At 43.0% G+C, this 23,153-nt stretch overlaps 1 protein-coding gene across 1 annotated transcript in view; it reads left to right on the top strand.

Annotated features, from left to right (window-relative positions):
- The window catches only part of ANKH (ANKH inorganic pyrophosphate transport regulator), a 125,904-nt gene that overhangs the window by 61,821 nt on the left and 40,930 nt on the right, over nucleotides 1–23,153 (top strand). Inside the window, exon 2 of the mRNA XM_019753533.3 lies at nucleotides 12,796–13,012. Within this exon, the coding sequence (XP_019609092.1) occupies nucleotides 12,796–13,012 (217 nt within the window). The remainder of the gene's footprint in view (nucleotides 1–12,795; nucleotides 13,013–23,153) is intronic.

Here is a 23,153-nt window from a genome sequence, read left to right as displayed (position 1 = left end):
TGCTCACCCTGAATCCCACCTTTCTAAAATTAATCAGTACTAACAGTTTGGTATGTCATTCTCGACCTTTCTCTCCGCCCACACAAATATATTTACACATTTTTGAGGGTCTTTTTAATTTTTTTAATGGAGTGAGAATATACTGTATTGTTTAAGGTGCAACTTGCTTCTGCTTCCTGTATTGTGGGCTTCTTTCCAGTTTGATACATTTGGTTTCACTTCATGCTTTGTGACGGTTGGGTGATATTTCCCTGTGTGGATGTACCATGTTGTACTTTCCCATGTTGTCTGACCCACACAGATTGTGGTCAACTGTCTGCCGTTACAGGGAATGCCTTAGTGAACACCTTTGTATGCATACCATTATGTACTAGTATTTTGTTTGGATGTATTTCTGAAGGGGTTTCACTGGATCAGGGAATTGGTATATTTTTAATGCTTCTTGACATATTTCTTTGTTGCAAGATTATAGCAGTTTACGCTCCAGCCAATACAGTATGAAATTTCCCATTGTATCATATCTTCCTCACCACTGGATTGCATCAGTTGTTTTAATTTTCTTAATCTGATGGCAATCTCATTCCCATGTTTATTTCCATGACAACTCTTGTGGTAGAGCATGTTTTCATGTGCATCTGACCATTAGTATGTCTTCTTCTGTGGGTCACCTGGTCTTAGGTGGTAACTTGTAATACCTGGTAAGGGAAATCCCCCTCCCCGACTTTATCATATTTTCTTGGTTCTCCTCCCATACAGAGTTGAAAATCATTTTACCCAGATCCAAATGAAAACCCAAGTCACTGGCATTTTTTATTTAAACTCCATTAAGCTTACAGGTGAAGTCAGAAAGATCTCTGATGTATTTATAACATGATGCCTTATCATGGGACATAGCTTCTCCTTGTATTCAGGTCTTACTTCACAAACTTCAAGAATATTCCATGTGGTTTTTCTGTTTGTGTGTTTTGTTTCTCATATAGGAACTATACTCCTTGTGGAATTTATTCCCAAGAATTTTATAGTTTTGTCTCTTTTATAGTGGGAGAGAAGCAGTTTATTAGTCTAATATTGGCCTAATAAGTTTATGAATCTAATAAGACACTGTGCCATAAACAAAGAGAAAACAGGCCTTTCTTCCTTGACGCAGTACTTTTAAATAATAAACATGCAATATGGAGGTTTATTAGCGTTAGTCTCATACCCACTTATATTAATATCCTCCTAAGTGATGCTTTAAAATAATTTCGATTTCAGTTGGAGTCAGGTGGTGCCCCAGTTACTGTGCAGCTGTCAGCGGGGACATCTCAAGTCATCCCGTTTGGAGGCATTAGGGCCTCGAGTGGAGCTGTACTACTTTAACAGATGCCCTTCCCAGGTGCTCGCGAAGGGTCGGGGGAACCTCCCTGGGAGCTTCTGTCCAGGGAGCTTTCCCAAGCTGCCATCCTGTAGGACTTCTTTGCCCAGACCACAGGGTGGAGGCTGACCACGCCTGTGCTCTGTCACCTACGGCAGCATTACTAGGCACCGGGAGAGCCTGCCCTTTCCTCCTTCCAAAGGGAAAAGCTTCAAGGAAGTTTTCACTCAACCTCACATACCTTTTTATCAGGCTGCGCCAATTCCCCAAACTAAGGCCATTGCATAAAATGAACAATTTCCTTTAGTAATAATGCTTTGCAGTGCTTAACTTTCTGAGCAGGTAATGGCACATTTCTGTGAAGACACACACACTCCTACCCCTGCTGTGCTGATGACGGTGGACAGGTGTTTAACCCGCCCCACTCCCACCCCTCCACCATCTTCAGTCTAGTCCTGAAGGACAAAGCGCCAGGCTGGTAGTCTCCTAGCTTCTGGTTTGGGTTGCATGAACCTTGAGCAAGTCATGGAACCTCTCTGTGCCTCAGTTTCCTTTTCTACAAAATGAGAATTCTCAGGACCTACCCTGTTGTTGCAGCGTTGTCAGGCAAAACCCGTAAGAGCATGTGTGAAGGCCCGTTCAAGTTTGCCATGTGACTATGGAAGAGGTTGTTATTCTTGATGTGATCCGTAAGTGGCTCTGGAATGAATTCTTGTATGCCGTCAGCAAACATGTGGCTGCGGCATCCTTCCGGGCCTCTGAGGGCCAAGTGCAGAAGGACACACTCGTCTCCTTTCACCTGGCCCTCTTCATCCCTCATCCGTGTAGGCAAAAGGGCTGGAGCAAGACAACCCGTCAAGCTAGCCTGATGTTCAAAGATACAAAAACTGAATTACAGTGAATCTGGGTTGACAGAATGAAGCCCAGCGTGGGCATTTACTAGCTCAAGTATTCTTTGTGTGAAATAGGAAATGATAAAAGTATATTCGTTGTTCTCTCTTTAGAAATTTTCAAAGCTCTTTAATGTTATCCACATTATTCTATAACATATTACTTTATCACGGGGTGTCCAGATTTTTTTCAACGTTTTTCACCAAGGGCCATATGCGGTAAAATACACAAACAGCCGGGCCACTCACTCGAGGTGAAGTACGTATTGCCTCACCTGGTTTATTTAAGTAAACTAAATATATTTTTGGAATTTGCTGCAGGCCAATTAACAATGGATTGCGGGCTGCTGTTGGCCTGCGGGCTGCACTTTGGACACCGATGCTTTATCATATCACTTTTCTCTGTGAGAAAGTATTGGCATAAAGCATGATTATAGTTGTAAAGACAGAATAAATTCAGGATAACAATGATACCCTTTGTCCTCTCTTGTACTAAACAGCTTATTTGGTGCGATGATTGTACTTTACCTAGAATACCATAAACTGGGTCAATAAATTCATAGCAGCATTGGGGGCATGGGGAGGCGATGACAAACCTACTTGCACACAGCAAAGCAAACACTGAAGACAGCTTTGTCACATTGTATGTCATCTATTTGAATTTTGTTGGGATTCCTTTCCCAGAGTGTGTGTGTGCGCGTGTGCATGTGTGTGTAGAAAGGGCCTTGATATAGGCTGTCCATGGACTGGGTGGGCTAACCTCTTCAGTGACTAATTTTTACTCTCTCTCACTCGCCTCCTAAAAATCATCAGATCAAAAGCCCCAGACCCTGAGCAATCTTTCACAAAAATTGGTGTGTGCCAGTCATATTAAAAAAGAAAAAATACCAGCAGTGCGGCACAGTTGAACCCCACGCAAAAATAAAGGAATTCCACAGCTGAGAAGCGAATAAAAATTTTGGACAAGTTGTAGCTGCTGGGCTGATGCATTATCCTGTGTATGAAAGAAACCCATAAACATCCATGTGCATTGCAAAGAGCCTCTGAGCATTGCTGCCACACTGGTGATGGTGGACAGACAGCTGCCTGAGCTTCGTGAGGCAGCCCCTGTGGCGCTGTGGTCACAGGTTTGGACCCTTCGCCGCTCTGTAGGCGCCGATTGCCAAGCACGAGTGGCCTGATTTCTTTTCTCCTCATTTTCTTGGCATGGCGCAGATACGTGACAGCTTCAGTCTCTCTCCACTCGTCCTCCGCATTTACACTTGTAGTGCTTGCTACACGTCACCGGTTAAAAAAGAATCTTCACTTGAAGGTCTTTGGAATTTTTTATAAAAATAGTCTTTATGCAAAAGTTCTCTTTGATCTGATCAGCTAATGATCTCTGTTTAAAATAAGCATTGACACACACTGTGATATGTAAATCAAAGTGGAAGGAGGGCTCGGTTTCAGTACAATAGAGTGATGGTTATGATCAAAAGACCTGGAGTCAAGATGTCTGGACAAAGTGACAGCCTCTCCATGCACCAGTTTCCTCACCTGTAAGCTGGGAAATCATGGTACCTGCCTCACAGAGCTGTCGGGAGAATAGCTGTCTTAGAATAGTGTCTGTCACAGAGCAAGCGCTCAGTAAATGTTAGCCAGTGAGGTATTTTCATCATCACCATTATGGTGGTCATTGAGTTTCATAAGCTCCAAATGCAAACAGGCATCCACTGTTCCTTCTCTTAGTATAAATGCATGGATAAATGTCCATAGAAGGCAATAGATGACATTTCTGAATGTTACAGTTGAGTCAGAAAAAAGGAATGCCGCTTCGGAGCTGCTCAGAGATCCACAACCAAATTTAAGGTGCTAGAGTAATCAAGAAAAAAATGGATTACTAAGCATGGAGACAGTATGTAAGTATGTAGGCAGAGAGAAAGTTTTGGAAAGTTAGTAAAAAACAAACAAAAACAAAAAGCAAAAACAGAAACTCCCTGGGTCTCAGAGTTAATCTATTCCAGACTTTTTTTATGGAGTTGTTATGTTGTTCTTATTGTTTTTACTATAAAAGCATTTTAAACTCTGAAGTGGAATGGATATAATCTTGAGATATTAATCAAAAAATATCATCATTTGGGAACCATATAATTTAATGTATATACAAAAATTGGTAGGAAATATTGGAATTTCCATAAGAGTAAAGATGAGAGATCAAGATGAGGAATAAAGATTCTTAAATGGCACAGGAAACTTTGATTTTTTTTTTTAAGTACACTAGAATTTCCATAGTAATAGTTTTTTCCTTGTCAAGCCTCCCACCATTTCAAATTAAAGTTAAATTTAGGTGAATGAGCTTCATGTGTAAATGAAAGCGCAAGAGGATTTGAGGAGGGTCCTATGACACTATAATGTATTTAAGGAGCTAACATATTTCCAGATGATGAGGTCAAATGTCAATAGCTTCTTATTTCCCCTGAAATATTGAAGACACCAATAGGAGAAACCAATAGGAGAAAACTGAGCTGGCCACACTTCATACCTGTTGGAAAGTTTGTCTATTCTTTACAGAAACTCCTCTCCAGGTATGAGAAATGACAGAGAAAAACCAGTGTCATATTTTGGGCTTGCCCTGCGTTGTGTCCAGGTTTTCAGGAAGCACTAAATATGGACACCACTACACAGGGCGCTGGCTTTAGCTACTAAGGAGACCAGGTTTCATTTTACTGCTACTCCCTTTAAACCACAACCTCATGTGTGGGTGTCAAGTTCTTGGCTAGAGCTCTAGCTAAACAGAGCGAGGGTGTCTCGTTTAGAGCAGTATAGATCCTTGGGAAAATAAAGCATGGCTGGAAAACTACCGGGAAGACAAATGATCTAATTTAACCCAAACCACTTTTTAAAATACAGACGAACAGAACAATAACAGTGGAAAATTACAGGAACCCAGGCTCCTTGAGAGGATTGAAATTCAAAGGTGCTGATTATCCATGTCTTTGGAAGAAGCTGTTCCCACAGATCGCTTTGCCTACACGGGTACTTCTGAATTTTCCCACTTCCACAAATATAAATTTTCTGCGGATCTTAGGCTCGAGAAAGAGTTTTAAATTATATTTCATTTGCGACAATAATGAGTTTGCTTCATGTCACAAACAGTGTAGCAGAGTCATTGAAGCTGTAGACAAAAGTAGTCTTTTACCAAAAGATTAGATGGCAGCCTAGCATGACAGAATTATTATCCAGCCCTCTGTCTTTGGTTTTTCTAATCCAAGTTGAGGCAAGTATTCATCTTACTGAAAGTTTAAAAAACGGGGCTTTTAGCATTTCATATAATAATCTCTTGCTATTTTAAGCAATGATACCAGTTTCCAACTCAACACCTTTTTGTGGGATAATTTGAAAAGCCATTTCTGTATGAGCAACATGATCATTTTTTTTACCATGTGACCATGAATATCAATTACAAGATCAGGGTCCAACAGCCCCTGGCACTTCCTGAATTGTGAGTCTCTCTCTCTTGATGCCCCGTGGCCCTTACAAGCACTCATGTTTCGGAATTGAAGATCACCGCCCTGGTTGTCTGTCAGGGACACACTTAGCTCTTCGCAGAGTTCTCTCAGCTTCTCTAGGATCTAGGTAAAGAAGGTTATCTTTTCCTTTAAATCTAAACTTCTTATTTTCTTCTGACAGCAACTAACTTCTATTACAGGATTTGACTCCATAGAGGAACATTTTGTCCTATATCCCAGTTGACATCCAAAGGACATGAAAAAAAGAGATTTGGAAAAAAAATCCTAATTATGTGGCCCAATGTTGCATTTTATTTATGTATGTGTATCTATAGTTAAGCAGCCAGCCTTTATCCAATACCTACTGGGTGCCCAGTGTAGCATAGTAGAAATAGCAATGAAAGCCCTTACCTATGTCTTGAGAAAATATCAGAACTCCAAGAAGGTGTACAGTGCTACTACTATCACTTTTCATATTTTAAATACATAGATCCTACCAAAAATAGGTTTATTTACCCAGAAAACTAAACCTGCAGTGGAGGATTTCATTTATGGACGACAAGATATAAGCTGCATGCTACACTTAACACATTCATTCGTTTGCATATTGATTTTCGACAATGTGTCAGGCATTGAATATGTAATGAGTATGTAGGAAAACTGGTGACAAATAAGCCCAATCTATGCCTCAAGTAGTCTGGTGAGATGGGCAGTCAAGTAAACAGGCAACCACGTACAACCGACGAGAGCAGTCATGGGACCGGGGGTCCATGCAGGCTTCTGCAGAGCACAGAGCATGGGCCAGACTTAAGAGACAGCTTCCCAGAAAATGTGATTCCTAATGATGAGGAGTTTACCAGGTGAATGGATTGGGGACAGGGGTAAGGTGGTTCTATGTAGAGAAAAGAGTTTAAGTCAAGGCCTTTCGATGAGAGAGAGCATGGTATACCCAGAAAACTGAATAGTTTAAGCCCCATAAAACACACAGTGCCAGGGCAAGTATAGGGAGTTGAGAGAGAGAGAGCAAGGTCAGATCAAGAAGGGCCTTTGCAATCGTTCATCCATTGTACAAATATTTATTGGATGCTGACTGACCATGTGCCTGCCAGAAGGTGTTATGGACCCTTAGAGCAACATTTGTGGAGCCCACGATCTATGAACAGGGGGCAACATTGAAGCGCCTTGGATGTACTTTTAGGAATTTGGATTTTCATGATCTGGCCAGAGTGTGGAGCGTTGGAGGAGGGCGTGGGAACAGGAGACCACTAGTGACCTGACCCAAGGCATGGCAGTGGAGCTGGAGAAAACTGGACAGATTCAGGAGTGACTAGGGAAAGATTGTGCATGGGACCAAGAAATATGTGAGTGTGTGGGGTGCAAGGCAGCCAGGGAGATCCTCGGGTGTCTGGGGGGGACCCTAATAGGAGGAGCCCAGACAGAGAAGGTAGAGGAGTCAAGAGAGTGACAAGTTTCATGAAGACAAGAGTAGATAGAGTGGGAGAAACGGAGAGAGCCTCGCAGATCTCCCAAACAGGAGATAGCTGTGCATCAGACCTGTTGTCAGGGAGGAGATGTCACCTTCTGGACGTGTTCCCCAGGGGACACAACATTCCTCCCAGAAAGCAATGCTTGCTCTTTAACATTCGCATGAAATGATTGGCAGGATTGGGGTGAGTTGGTGACTTGAGGTCTGAAGCATATCAGTCTGCAGTGCACACGTGTTTCTGTACGCAGTTTAAAATGTCAGGATCTCTTAGGGTTTAACAATCTAAGACCATTCATACCAGGGTGATCACATGTGGGATTTGTTAGCCCTTTCCCTGGAGATTGTGTTTTTTCACTTTTTAATATCCTGTGGTTTTGCCTACTTTCTGGGGGGGAAAGTCCTACAACAGTACACCATGAACTTGGCAGACATGGCAGATACTAAGGCAAGTAGGACCCACTAAAGCTTTCTGGACCAAGGTTTGTTTTTAAGTCAGATGTTCCGCATTGCTGAGTGTCCACAGCATAGAGAATTGATGTGAGAGTGAGGAAGGCCCATGCCATGCCATCCGGACCAGACCAGGCTGTGATTGACAGGCAGCTTCTCCTACAATAGCCGGAGTACTGTTAGAGCTGGCCTCTGTCTAGCGTGTCTTTACGTTGGGAAGCTCGTGAACGTTTAGAAACTTGCCTTTAAACAGCAGGTGAACCTTGGTTCTTACGACTATCTGGGGACAGAATTCTGACTCGAGGCCAAACTCATTCCTAAAACATCTCAGATCCTCCTTTAGCTGAATTTCAAGACCGTAGCTCTTCTTTACCAGACGCAGCAGCTGTTCCTCCTGGTCTTGGCTAGAGATGCAGCAGTGTTCAGAAGTGTCCCGGACAGAACAGTAGTAGCTAGCTCATGAATGCTGAACTACAGCGTAGTTGTAATGCTGCTCTAAGGTGGAAGGCCTGCCACATCCCTAATGTATTTAAATGTATTCCTGGGGTGCTACAGACCTTAATCTTGGACTCCTTTCTGTCTATATCCTGTCTAGATCATCTCGTTTAGCCTCCTGCCTTTCAATACTATCTGTATGCTGATGACCATAGCCCAGACGTCTCCCCTGGACTCCAAACTCCTAGAGCCAATTACACTACTTAACTTCTCTATTTGGGATTCAAGGGGCATCTCAGATCCCGTAGTGGGCTCCCAGATGGAGCTTTTGCTTTTTCCTCCCAAACCTTCCCTCCCTCAGTCTCCTCGTCTCAGTCATTAGCTACACCATTTGACCAGTGACTCAAGCCAAAAAACTCAACAGTCATTTTTGTTTTTTTCCATTTCTTCGTGCCTACCATGTATATGTCGTCCGCCGCCAGATCCATTCTTTCTATTTTCAAAAATCTCTCAAAGCAATCCACTTCTCTCCATCTCCACTATCCCACCCTAGTCCAAGCCATTGCCTTCTCTTACCAGGAAAACCACAAAATTCTTGACTTCCTGCTTCTTCCTTCCCTCTCCAGTCCCCTTCCATCCCGGCAGCCAGCATGAGCCTGTGTCCCACCTCTGCTCAGACCCGCCAATGGCTTCCCATCGCTCTTAGAACAAAACACACATTCTTTATCATAACCTGGGATGACCTCAGCATTGCCTGCTTTTCTAAACTCACCTTATCCCTGTAAACCCCTCTACTTCTCTTATCGGCCTCCCTTCTGTTCCTCAGAAACACTAAGCCCGCCTACAGGCCTATGCGTTCCTCCCGCTCCTCAGACAACTGGTTCATTCTTGTTCTTTGGATTTCAGCTCAAATGTCACCGCCTTGGAGGGGCTTCCTTGTCTGCCTCATATAAGCTCCTCTAAGCAATGTGCGGGGCGTAGCATATGTCATTTCTTCAGCACCTATCACAGTAACTGTTTATACTGCTGTGTACATTTTAGTTCATTCTTTCAAATAGTTATTGATCACCTATCATGCGATCCCCTCTCATGTTGTAGGTCTGGGGAGGTAGCATGAACCAGACAAAGTTCCCTGGAGCTTATAGTCAAATAGAGAAGAGCGGCAACAAGACAAATAGCAAGTACCTAGACAATGCAGTGTCAGGTAGTGAGCACGCCACAATGAAACGCAAGTTGAGACAGAGAGATGATGTGAGCAATAATGATGTGACTGAAGGCGAATGACTGATAAGAAAACATCCCAAATAAATGGACAATGCGTGTTTTATTCAAATTGGTTTTGAAGAAGTAAACTATTTTGAGAAAATTAATTTCAAGCCATATTTCACAGCATAAGTTTCAGGAGGATTAAAAAGTTAAGTGTGCAAGTGAAACCACGAACTAGAACAAAATTGCCTTATCTGTAGATGGGCAGGCAGAGTCCAAAAGTATGCAAAGAAACTCCATTAAATGATTGATCAACTGCGTAATAACTTAATATTTCTGGTGTCAAAAGAAAATCATGAAATTAAGTGAACAAATTGGGGGAAATACTTGCTACAAATGGGAATAATAAAAAGGATAATAATATTACTATAGTACACGTCCTCAGTTCTGAAGGTGTTTTTTCCCCCTCGCATTTTAATGTTTCTTGAACATCATTTTAATGATTCATTCACTGTGTACATTTAATGTCATCATTAAAAATGTTATATCAATGGTATGTCTTACAAGAAATAACATCTGACAATCAATGTGACTTTTTTTAAGTTCATAAAAAGTATGAACATTTAAAGTTCCTGGTAGAAAATAGCTCATTTGTTTAACACATATTTGAGAGTTTATGATGTAGCAAGGTGGGAGGTGTTGAGTGGTAAACAGAATAGACAAAAATCCTTGCTTTCCAGTGCCTGCTGTCGGCCAGTCACTGCGGCGTGCCGTGTACACCACTTACGTCCAGTCTAAAATCAGTCGGGTTGTTGCAGCGAGAATAAGGACCTTGGCCAAGACCACGCAATAGTGTGGGTAGGAGCAGACCCAGCTCCAGTCTGCGTGGCTCTAAACCCTGTGTTCTTCCCTCAAGTTGCCATGATCGTTGAGCTAAGTGGGGTTTTCACGCTCAGTCTTGTTGACAGACTGTCATTTCCTGTGTCCTTCTTTCTTCTCACCTGCCTCAGCCCTGGGTTTAGGACTCAATCAAGGAACTGTTGTTGGTGGAAACAGAAAGCTTGCAGTGGATGCCCCAGCCAGGGCTGGTGTCTTCTTAGCAAGGAATAAAGTTTTGCCAGCAAGACACATTAGAAAGTCTAAACTTACATTATTTAAGTGCCCTCTGTATGCTTTTAAAACTTGTGCTACATAATACGGACCATTTAAATTTGAACAAACGTTTTAGGAATAAAAAAAAGTAAACAATCTACAGTTATAGATTTGGGGAAGGACAAGAAGGAAAAAGAACAAACCCTACACTGTTCTCAACGTCTGCTGGACGTAATTAGTTGTCCTAAGCAGGGTTCTCTGGAAACAGAGCCTGTGTTGGGCAATTCTTGTCCAAGTGATTTATTAAGTGAGTGCTGTCAGGAGAAGGCAGGGGAAGCAGTGGGTGGGGGGGGAGTTAGGGGAGGATGTGGTCTCCTGGAGATTAGCTTCCACCTGATCCCACAGGGAGCTCTGGAACATGAATTGGGGGGCCTGGGGGGGTCACTCACTGAGGCGGGCAGATGATCTTTTATACCCCAGTGTTAGCCAGCCACTGGCTGCGTGCTGCCTAGGGATCGTGTGGCTTAGCCTACCCAAGGTGGCGGGGGCAGTCTTCCCTGAGAAGCAGGCAGCTGTGAGCCTTCTGTGGCCAACTCCCAGTATCTGAGATGCATGTGCTGCCCGGTGAAGGGGTCTGGGTGGGACACCTCACAGCATCCACCGCAGAAGATGAAAAGGAAATTAATTTGGAAGATTACCAAGTGGTGGGTTTTGACACATAGCAGGAGCCTTCTGGTGAAATCCGCCTGTGGAACGCAGGATTTGTTATCAAGGAGCTTCTTGGTTTTTATTTTGCTTTAGGGTGTTAAGGTATTAGATCAGCTTAGGGAGAAGGAAAATTAGCTTTTAAGGAAGGCATTATGGCAGGTATGCTCTGCACGGGCTGAGAAGGTTCTTATGGAAATTTTTATGTTATTACTGGAAAGAAGGAATACAGGATCAGAGGTATAATTGGGAACAATCATCAGAAACTAGCTTATATAATACCAGCTTTGTCAGAAGAAGGAAACTGAATTCCTACAGCTATCAGATACTTTTATGCTAGATTTTTCTAAAATTGTTTTGCACATTGGTACGTTTCTATAAATACAGGTTTTACTCACTGTGCTTTGCATAGAATGTTCAACTGTATAATGGTGGACCCTTGTTATTATATATTTGTCCAAACCCCTGGAATGTACAACACCAAGCGTGAACCCTGATGTAAACTGTGGGCTCTGAGTGGTGAGGATTCATCAGTGTAGGGCCATGGGTTGTAATAAATGTCCCACTCTGGGGCGGGATGCTGACCGTGGGGGTGGGGGTGGGGGCTGTGTGTGCGTTGGGGCAGGGGCTACATGGCAGCTCTCTATACTTTCTGCTCCATTTCACTGTGAACCTAAAACTGCTCTAAAATGTAAAGTCTATTTTGAAAAGTATGTAATTATACAAAAAGCTGATTCTCCTGCTCAGTCAGTTGCCTGTGAGATAGACACGATGTTCTGGTGACATTTTTAAAATAAAAGTTCTCTGCACTGGGACATCCATTCCCACCATCTCCGGTGTCATTTTTTGTCTAGGAGGTGGGAAAGCTAGTTTGGAAATGCCATCCCAACAAGGCCCGCCAGTGCCTCAGAGGGGCGCTCATGGACGACGGTTAAAATAACCAGAATATTCTACATCCCCATCTTCTTGAGCAAGCATTATCCAAAAACATATATTTGGGATTTTATAAAGGGTTGTTTTTTTTTTTGTATTTGTCTGCATAGAATTTAGGAATATATTTCAAGTTAAAATACACTAAGAATCAGGTGACTATTATACCATCCATTGATGGTATAATAAATTCCTTCAATACCTTTTTTCATTGCATGGAACTCAGTCTGTGCTATGAATGATACCTACATAACACACAGTATTTTAGATTATACGTGTGCACACACATGGGCCCACATCTGCATGCACATACACACACATGCACACATTCACCATCGTTAAAAGAAAAAAGGAGAAAAGAAACCGTCACCCACTCCATAAAAGTAGTTGACACATTTCCAGAATGCCTGTTCCTGTTGTATAGATTCAGCCTGCAAATACAATTTAAGATGTTAAGCTTTTAACCAAAGTATCTTAGAATTATTTCCTGATATGAACATAGCAGGCTTGTTGGGTTTTTTCCTCTATGACTTTAAGCCCAACAGACAGGCATCTTCCCCACAAGAAGATATTTCAAACGGAAGCTAATATGGATGAAAATGAAAACTAATAACTTATATGAAATTACAGTAAGCTTTACCCTGTAAGCTGCTTAACGTTGCCATAGAAACGGGATCTGTTGCACTTTAGTTTAGAAGTGTGATTCCCCAGGGATGAGATGCCATTTCTAATGCTGTTGTGGGTTGTCTTTTCCCCTCCCAGGCCTTGAACCGGGGCATTGCAGCTGTCAAGGAGGATGCAGTGGAGATGCTGGCCAGCTATGGGCTGGCCTATTCCCTCATGAAGTTCTTCACGGGGCCCATGAGCGACTTTAAAAACGTGGGCCTGGTGTTTGTGAACAGCAAGCGAGACAGGACCAAAGCTGTCCTGTGCATGGTGGTGGCCGGGGCCATCGCCGCCATCTTCCACACCCTGATAGGTAAGGCTGTGGACGCGCCACTTGAGACTCTAGCGTTGGCAGTTTTTCGTGCCTTTTAACGTATTTAAATGTATTTATTGCAATAAGTGATTTCTTCAGTAATTATGAAATCTTTCTTGTGAAAAATTTCAAGAGACGGAAGGAATGGAGTCTGTGCTCCTAGCTCCTATCTCTGGGAAGCACTAGTTGTCTTTCTCTGATTCCCAAACCCGGTGTCCCAGAGGGAGGGAGTTCATTAATAGGTGATCAAATCTAGAATTAGCATTCAGTAAGGTCAACAAAATAGCAGGTACTTGCTTAGACATGCATCATTGTACTGACTCCCTTAACCTTAAGAACAGAAATAGAAGGATGTTATTTAAAATGAATACTTGTCAGTAGTGAGAACAAACACCACATTGTTTTCTGTATTAAAATTAACTTATTGTATAGGGCCTCATTATTCTATTTCATGCAAAGACAAGACTGATTTACTCTGCATAACAGTCTTTCTGTGAAACAACACAGAAGCTATGTTGTACCTACACTGACTAGCCTGCAGTTTCACCAAGACCTTGGAAAAGCACCTTCCTTTAGGACAAGAGTTCTAGCTACTTTCTCTGCCTTCTTGGTGGTGATAAACCCTGAGGCCATGATTTCAGAACTTCTTGGCTTTAAAACAGCTCAGCTTACCTGGCGTAGCAATTGAATGGCACATCTGTTGAACCCAGTTGCACAAAACCTGTGACTGACACTTCATAAGGCCATTGTGGACCTTAAAATTGGCACAGGGTGTATGAGAGACATGAATGTCGGTGTTGAATAAAGGAGCCAGCTGATAAACTGAAGCCATTTATGGAGTATTCAGATGGCAGCTAATGTTTACTTGTATAACTGAATCTGAAAGTGAATGGGGTGAGGCCGTTATGGTTTACCTTTTGAATGTGGCATAGAATTTGGTGCTAAGTATAAAGTGAAAGGGAGGGTGCTACTCCTGGACCACCTGTTCAGCCAAACCCCATTGATTCGTCATTTAACTGGGGCTCGGAGCATCAGGGTGTGGGGTTGAGAGACGATTCCTTTCTTCTCCCCAATTTATGTCCTAAATATTAACTTGTAAACTGAGTTTTGAAGAAAACTTCTGTAGCTGGATTTGATCTGGACCATTTTCAAGGATGACACGTAGATTTGAGAGTATCCCATACATGAAATGAATAAGTCTACATCATTTTTTGTCTAAACAGGTAAATTAGTTCCCTTTTGCTACTAGTCTTTTTATTTGGATTTTTAAATAAACTGAACCCTCCCTGTCTTAGTCACGGTTGAATATGACTTTGGGACTAATAGCTTATTACTAAACTGTCAGTAAATACGGAAGAGAAAAACTGAGTGTCCTATGTTATTGAAACTTGTGAGAAAGATTATCATTGAGATAAATATCAGTGCCATTTCCAAATTAAACCTAAGATTTTCAATATTAAATTCAATAAAAATCTTAAATTTGAACCAAAATGGTTCTATATCCCACCTATATTCCACAATTGTTTTTATCACTTAATATTTTTACAATGATAGCTTTTTTCTTTCCACCAAACAGATGTTTTCTATAATTGCTTGAGAAAGCGTGTATCAATTACTTTTGGACACGTAAGACTCAGATTTTAATGATGTGCCTTCTTCCCGTTTGTTGGCTTCATTTCAGTTTTCTACCTAAATCTTTCATCACGCTTGCCTTCTGCTGTCTGCTGCATCAGCCATCTTTGCTCACTTTCCTGCCTCCTCTTTTTTCGGTAATCCTGTTAGCTTTCCTCTACCTGGGTCCTGCCCATCCTTTTCTTCCCATTAGCTTGACCAGAGGCTCCACGTGGTCCATCACCATCCCAGACCTTTTCCTGTTTTTCTACCATCATGAAACATCACCCATTCAGATTCTACTTTGGGTAGAATTCTACTAGGTATGTCACCTACCCTAGACACTTGAACCCATTTTCACATCTTAGTAAGGCTGAAAACAACTACCTACATGTCTACTATAATAGTCACCTCTTGGATAACTATGCCTGTGACAGGCAAACAGTGACATAGATAAAACAAAACGGCAAATATTCCAAATATATCTGACTTGAGAAGCCATGTGTGCTCCGAGGCTGCCTTCCTAATGATATTTACTTAGACTGATATTGAGATGAATATGTATTCCATCCATGCACAGCTCCTGAGGGGCCTGCAGAAACCATAAGAAGCTGTATATCACAAGTTCACCACGCTGAACTCAGAGTGGAAATATGAGCCAGAGGAGTTCAGGCTGGAAGCTTAATTCCTCTATATTCTTTTGTTCAGGTGAAACTAGCCTAACTGCCTTAATTCCTTCTTAGGTGCTATTTCCCCATCACCTTAATGAGTTTATTTTTTTAATGAAGATCTTCCAACTTTTCAATGGCATTTACATAAGGACCTGTGAGAGCATAGAAGAGGAAAAGATTCTTTCTCTTACGGGTTGATTCTGAAAGGACTCATGGAGTGGGTTGTCTCTTAACTGGCTCTGAAAGCCTGAGTTGTATTTCCGCACAACTCTAATTTTTCCCTTATCTTTGATACAAGAGGGAGTGGAGAATTGGGCCCCGTGCTCTAAATTAATATTTTGCTATCGCCATGTAAAATTCCAAATGGTGACTCTTCTTGCCTATTGCATGGCTTGTAGTTTTAACACCATCCCAGCGTTCTGCATTTTTTCAGTTTAATGGCCAACTCTTCTTGCTTTCTTTTTGCTTTGTTTCCTACTGAACCTTTCATTAATTTTATTCTCTATGATATGAGTTACTTTTCCCAGCATGATGCCTTCTGTACGTTGAACAAATATAGTTCTCTTTTTCAGATATTCTCAAACACTGATAAAATTCATCCATTTTCCCTTATGATGTTATTAATATGAGTGTTAACCACTAGTATTGAGATAGCTGATCTTTGAACATTGGGCGCTTTGACTAAAAGAGTGACGGTAAGAATTGCCCTTTGTTTGACTCCCTTTTAAGATGATCCAGTCTCTATCTGTCCTATTGGTGGTCCAACAAAAGTATTTGTTGAACAGATAGTATGAACAAGTGCAACAGATAGTATGAACAGATAGTATGAACAAGACATATATGTCATTCCAGGTCCTATTGATCAAAAGTTGTGAATAGCGGTGAGATAGGTACAAAAGAAATGGTGACCAGAAATACCCCTTTTTGTCAGGTAGATGTAGTTGATGGGAAGTGTGTGTTTCCAGCACCAATTTCTGGAAGAGCACTGTCAAAAGCTGTTTGCAGCCACCGAGAGGATTTGAGAGATGGTAAAAGTAAACCAAAGTCAAAGTGGGGGGAGTTAAAAACTACTCCTGGGCTTGAGAATGCAGAGCAACAGTGAGAAAACGGAAGAGAAGGAGCCCTTGATGAGAAAAAGATGTGGGAAGCACACAGTCACCTTGCACTTGTGAATTGGGGAGAAATAAAGCAAGAAAGAATTCAGTGTTGAATGTGAGAGGTTATCCTGTGTTAGGGTCAGGGCAGGTTTCCAGATGAAGGAAGTGTGGAGGCTGAGAACTCAGTAGACAACACAAACAACACAGAGAGAAAGGGAAGGGGATCAGGGAAGTGCAAAACAGAAAGAGGAAATGGGCAGGGAGGGCATTTTACAGTGGGCCCTAGGCTGTATCTGAGAACTTGGACGTCCTTTGACACCAGTAGGCATTTTTTGTGACATGTCTGGGACAACCATATTGAATAAGGCAGATTTATTCTAGCATTCATGGAAGTATGTTTAATACAGCTTTAGCTAGTGCTCTAAATTAAGAAAGATCTATATATCTGCTTATTTCCTTCTTTATAACCTCATGGTCTCTAAAGACATTTTTAATATTTAGTAAAGTTAGATGCATTTTATCATTCTGCATATTCTTCCTGCTTACTAACTAATGCCTTGGTTAGGTACTCTGAGATTTTTTTTTTTTCTCAAAGATTGTGTATTATTACATGATGCTTTCCAGGCATTGGAGAAGTCCTAGTTCCCAGCATGATATTCTCTATTTTCGATTTCTTTTCCCCCAATCTGGATGAACTTCGACACTTCATACTTTCAGTATCTACTAATAATCTACCAATCACTGGACGATCTTCTTCACGTAGAAGGGGTTTCAAATGTGAGCATCTCCGTATTTGAAAAACCAGTTTCAGACATAGCTCCTTACCTTCACTCACCTGGTGTCATCTGTGGTCATCAGTGAACGGGTCACAAGAGGACTTTAGAGACAGGCTCAGGCCAAAGAGCACCAAAAGCTCTATTACTGTGTTTGCCCCAACAAAGGATAGAACCTTCTCCTAGGTCCTTTTCATTACATTTGCTATAGATGAAGAATTTTTCTTCCTTGTGTTTCATACTCGTGTCCTCTGATGCTTTTCTTTTTCTTTTTGGGCCCCACCATGAGCCAGGCGTTCTCTCCTTGAGAGATTTGCACAGGTTGTGGGTTTCCCCAGACGTGGCTGGAGCGGATCCCACTGACCACACAGACACTTCCCCAGGGATGCAGGGTGGAGATTGTGAGGGAAAGATGGCTCCAGAGAAATGTACCCAACAGCCCCCCACCACAAAACCTTATGCAGTGAGCCAAATGAGAAGACACCTGGAATTGTGTTGGACTGACAGACGTGCAGATTAGAAGATCCACTGGCCCAGAAGTTCACGTCTCATCTGTGCACGCCCATTGCCTAGCTCTAGATGCCCAAATTGCAGGAGCCTTTGGGGTTTTAGTTCTTGGCCTTTTTGTTCTTGGCCTTTGTTGGAACCTGCCAATAAGTCTCCCTTTTGAAGCTAACTTGTAGCCACTAGTCTTCACATGAACTCATCTATGAGACCATTTTTTTAAAAAATTGCAAGGCACCACCAGACCTTAATTTAGGCCACTCATCTAGGTACAGGTGGTGTCCTTTCTCTCTCAGTCTATAAAAGAGGGAAACTTGCTGACCTTGCATTTGATTTCATTTGGGTGCAAGTTAATTTCACCGCTTGAAATTAGTATGGCCTGACCCCTAATTGATATAGATGTGCAAACCACTGCTGTGGACTTTTTTCTTTAATTTCTTTACACATTTACTCCCAACAGTGACCTGTATGTCTTCTTTCGTGTTCCAGAGCAGCCTGGACAGTCAGCAGAGCTCAGAGGAACAACACTTGTGCAACTGAAGTAATTTTTAGAGTAGTTCTATTTGTCAGTCTTCCCTTGTCAACAGAGTTTTCCGTTATTCATGGATTATAAAGCAGCCCGCAAAGGGTGAATTCATACAATTTGCTGTAGTTTAAACTAACAAGGGTCCTAGGAATGAACATGCAGTTTCAATGTAGTCTCACAATTTATCGCTATGTAACAAACCACCCCTAGACTCAGTGACTCAAAACACGAGCATTTATTCTTGCTCACCAGACCATGGGTCGCTGGGCGGTTCTTTTGGAAGAGGCTGTGCTCATGCCTCTGTGGTCACCTGACAGTCAGGAGGAGGCTCTGCGGATCTTGGTGGGCTCCCTGGGGGAGGCGCGGGGCATCAGCTGACTCTAGGCTGCTCTAGATGGTGTGTGCTGGCTCTCTCTTCCACATAGTCTCTCATCCTCCACTGGTGTCACCTGGACTTGTTTAGATGGCTGTGGCAGTACTCCAAGTGAGAGGAATGGGACAAGAGTCAGAAGTGGCACGCCATCACTGCCACGACACACTCCTGGCCAAGACAAATCACAGGCTGGCCCAGGTTCCTCAGGCGTAGGGAATTAGACCCCAAATTTTGACAGGAGGAGCTACAACATCACAATGCAGAGTGAGAATGTAAGGAAGAAGAATTGGGGGCATCACTCTACCAATTATTCAGTCAACATATACTGAACCCCTTCTATGTGTCAAACACTGGGCTAGCTCCTGGGGATTCAGACATGACTAAGGCATGCTTTCTAGAGAAAAGGAGGTATATTACACAGTAAATCATTACAAACCCTGCTCTACCAGATCTTGATACCAATGAGATAGAACTTGTGTCCTGGTGTTGATTTCACATTTACTTTTCTTACTTTGGGCATGGGTTTATGATCTCTTTCCCAATCCTGGGCAATGTTTGTACCTCCAAGCCCCGTACCCTCCAGATGAATGTTGCACAGAGCAGATTATAGGTGAGCATCTCATATGTCTGTGCCCCAGCCCTCGTGCAGGTAACCAGCCTCCTCACCTGTGCTGGGTTAGTTGGCACAGTGCCTGGCCTGTGTAAGTCATTCAATCATTTGTATTGAAGTGATTTAAATATCAGCCATACAAACCCACACACTTTGGAAATGATACATTAGAAACACAGGGGTGAAGTTACCCATCCCAGTGAAAAGCCTAATAAACCGAACAGAGTGGGCCAATCAATAGTGAGACTTTTAAGCAGGGGAACTTGGCAATTTCAGTTAGACTAAGGGTTCTTACATTTGCCTCTTGGAAATACATGTATTATCCTGTTATTAAAATGGGAGGAGGGTTTTCTCCTGGATTCCCATGGGAAAATACAGCCATATAGACTTGTTTTCGTTAGTGTTAGTATTTCATGGCATTTTGCGACACGTGCTAATGACTTACTGGATGAACAAGCTTCAGAACCACTAGTTCTGGAAAGGGTCCGTCACCCTGGAGGCCTGAGGTCAGAGGAGCAAGGGATTCGGTTCCTCCTTGTTTGGGTGGGGTCAGAGCTGTAGACCTGTAAATAGGTCATCAGCCTCTTACTGCGGCCACGTAGGATAGCTATTTACATCTGGTCAAAAACCTTGTTTAATTTTTCTTTTTCATGTTCTGCCCTTCATAAGGAATACGAGCTTTTTCAGAACAATCTTGGTAAGGCAGTTTATAGAAGTTGAAGGTTACTAAACGTTACTAAGGCAGCTAGACTGGTAATTATGGACTCTATGCAAAGCACTTTAAACAAATTACCCCCAGCCAACAGCTAGAAAGAGCTGGAGGGCACAGGATGGGAGGGCAGGGAGACAGGGTGAATACCCGCTGTTGGGATTTTATTTTCCCAGCTCACAGGGTAGAAACAATCTTTGTAGTTATAATCAGACTCTTCTTCTGCCCTGTAGGGGAGGAGTAGAAGGAAGGAAGGAAAAAAAAATAAGAAGAAAAAGCTTTTCTCGGCCTCTGAATTTTTCTGGTACCTGAAAGAGGAAAAGAAGGAAAGAGAAGCAAAGGTAGCCTTGGGCCTCTAGTACCTGGGAACCTGAGGACCCCAGAAGAGCCCAGCATGAGCTGCAGGCTGAAATAAACAGGGCCGGGGACACATCCTGGCAGAGTCAGAAAGCTGGGCTGGGCTCATCACCCATAAGTCAGTCCTTCAGACCCTGTTAAACTTTAAAAGTTTACCCTTCATTACTCTGCCGAAAAGCACCGTTTGTGATATTTTAGTGAAAACATTCTGACATATGTAGGTATATTTATAGAGTATAGAAAAGCTTATTTATATTGACCTCTGCCGTCCCCGGCAACGTAAGCAAACTGTGTGCTCTGCTTTCAACGGCTCAAACTCACATGTCCTATCTTTCTTGCCGCTGTCCCAGAGCCTCATGGGAAAATAATTCTCTCTGTTTCTCAGAAGCCTCCTATATGAGTGTGGGGGCAGAGCCCCAGAAAGTAGTTTCCAGGCTCTCAGCCTCACATAGACAGGTGCTGGCTCAGGTAGTAAATGGCCATCAACTGTGATTGCATGGCCATCAGCTGTGGCTAGTTGGCCGTCAGCTGTAACCAGTGAGCCATTGGCCACTAATATAACTGCTGTGGTTACACTAGAAGGGAGGAGGAAGAATGGGGCTAGCAAGAAGATGGCGGCTGGGCTGGCAAGTGTGGATGGCAGTTTGCGGACAGTGTGGATCCAGCCTCCAGTGAGAGTATAGTGCCGCCAGAGAGAATATAGTGGTATGACTCCCCTACCTATGGCTCCGTGGGTGTTCCTTTCTGACCTCACCATATCCTGCGTTCTTGTGTGGGGAGCGGGAACAGAGACTCTGCATGATACCCTGCACGACAAATGGCGCAGCGAGCAGGGTCTCCCGCATGACAATGAGTTTGCTAGGGCTCTCCTAACAAACTATCACAGACTGGGGAGCTCAGACTACAGACATTTGTTGTCTCAGTTCTGGAGGCTGGAAGATCAAGGTGTCAGCAGGGCTGGTACCTTCTCAGGCCATGAGGGAGAATGTCCCATGAGGGAGAATGGCCCAGGCCTCTCCCCCAGCTTCAGGTGGTTTGCTGGCATCTTGGTTTGTGCAGGCACCACCTCGCTCGCTGCCTTCAGGTTCACGTGGCGTGACCCTGTGCACATTTATCTCCGTCCAAACTTGAAGGACAGCAGTCATAATGGATTGGGAGCCACTCTACTCCAGTGTCACCTCATCATACCTAATCACCTCTGAAATGACCCTGTTGCCAAATCAGATTTGGTCACATTCTGAGGGCTGGAGACTAGGATTTTACGTAGGAATTTTGAGGAGACCCAGCTCAACCCATGATACCACCCTCTTGAGTTCAGCCTTTCACCAGTTTTGTGGACCCCAGCTTTGGTTATACAGTCAAGTCCACTCGGCTGGCATCTTATATCAACTCTAACCTTTACCAGGGAATATTAGCTCATGAGCTATTCATAGCCGGCCCTGGGCTCTTGCACATGGCGTTGCACTGCTCTGCTCGCCCCGCATGGCTGCCGTTACCGTGGCCGGCAGCCTCTGCCAGCGTCCGGCACTCGTGTGGGCAGGATGGCGATCGTCTCCTTGCAAGTCCCAGCACGGTGAACATTTCCTGAGTGAGTGAAAACAGATGCACAAATAAACAGCAGCAGCAATAAACTTTGAAACAAAATTTCCAAGGTTCAGCACCTAAAGTAGACCATTTGTACGAGAAAGTAACATCTTTGTTCTGGCTTTCAGGTTCTGTCAGCTTATCTCAGGTCTGAATGCCTCAGGTGGGGCCTTCTCTACTTCCCTTTCACCTGTGTGCCTTCTGATCCAAATAGGAACATCACAGCTGCCTCCTTTCTACCTTGGTCATTGCCATAACTAATCCCACCGCCCCAGGTCTTTCCTCTTTCTGTCGGGTGACACCCTCCCTCCTGGATGTATCTTCTTGGTGCCTCAATGGTTCTGCTGGCCCCACTTCACTCCACACCTGACATCTTTGCTTACCTGGCAGCTCACCTTATTGTTTTCCCTCTGCCCCTCCTTGGAGGGCTTGGCCCTCTCTTCCTGCATTTGCCTCTCCCATTCCCCTTGTTCTCTGCACACCTTAGTCCTTCCTGCCTCCTTCCCCTTGAAATCACTTTCTTGCACCTCTGCCCCCAGTGAGATTCCCATCTGTGCATTTAAATGTCCCTGATATCATGCCAAGGGCCTCCCATAGTTCAAGACTAATCCTGACAGAGGACGGATGGTCATTTCTTTTTACCAGTTAAAGTGGTAATAAGTTGTTCCCCAAGCTTCGAAATGGGGGGAGGGATTCTTATTATTTGTCATAAAGTGAAACTCACACTGCATTCTATCTCCTCTCTGATTTCAAAGCAGCTTCTACAGTTGTCACGTACATTAACATTCATGTTGATAAAAGAAGGAAAGCAGCAGGAACACTGCTAATTCAAGTACTCTGTAAAACATAATAAAAAACACATAGAGGGTTATTTTCCTGTACAGTCTAAATATGGATTAATGAGGTAGAAAAAACTTAGTATTTTATTTCATCTCTGCTAATATCTGTCGGAATGCCTCGCTAATACATTAGGAAGTCCGTTCGCTTTCTTTCTTTACATCTGTTTGGCACGTTGGCATTCATTCAGCTCATATTGGTTAAGTGCCCACTAGGTTCCAGTCACACTCTGATCACAAATCCTGATGTAGGAGGGACTTCAAAAGCACTTCAAAGAGATCCTTTTTCCAAAGGGTAGGGCTATACCCAGAGTTGCCACCCTCTACCCCAAAAATGAAACACAAAGAATGGCAAGTGGTGAAAAGCTAGCTTTAAACTTTTTACTGAAAAGGCATGGTAACATCTAGGAATTTTCTCTTAGTAAATAATTAAAAATATGTGTAAGCATTTAGCGTCAAAGCTATCCATCAAGCCTTGTTTTAGAATACC

The sequence above is a fragment of the Rhinolophus sinicus genome, chromosome 3 (assembly GCF_057876585.1).
Source record: "Rhinolophus sinicus isolate RSI-liver-muscle chromosome 3, RSI-T2T, whole genome shotgun sequence".
In the NCBI taxonomy this organism is placed as follows: domain Eukaryota; kingdom Metazoa; phylum Chordata; class Mammalia; order Chiroptera; family Rhinolophidae; genus Rhinolophus; species Rhinolophus sinicus.
The sequence above is the reverse complement of the archived record's forward strand: the minus strand, read 5'-3'. Positions and strand labels throughout refer to the sequence as shown.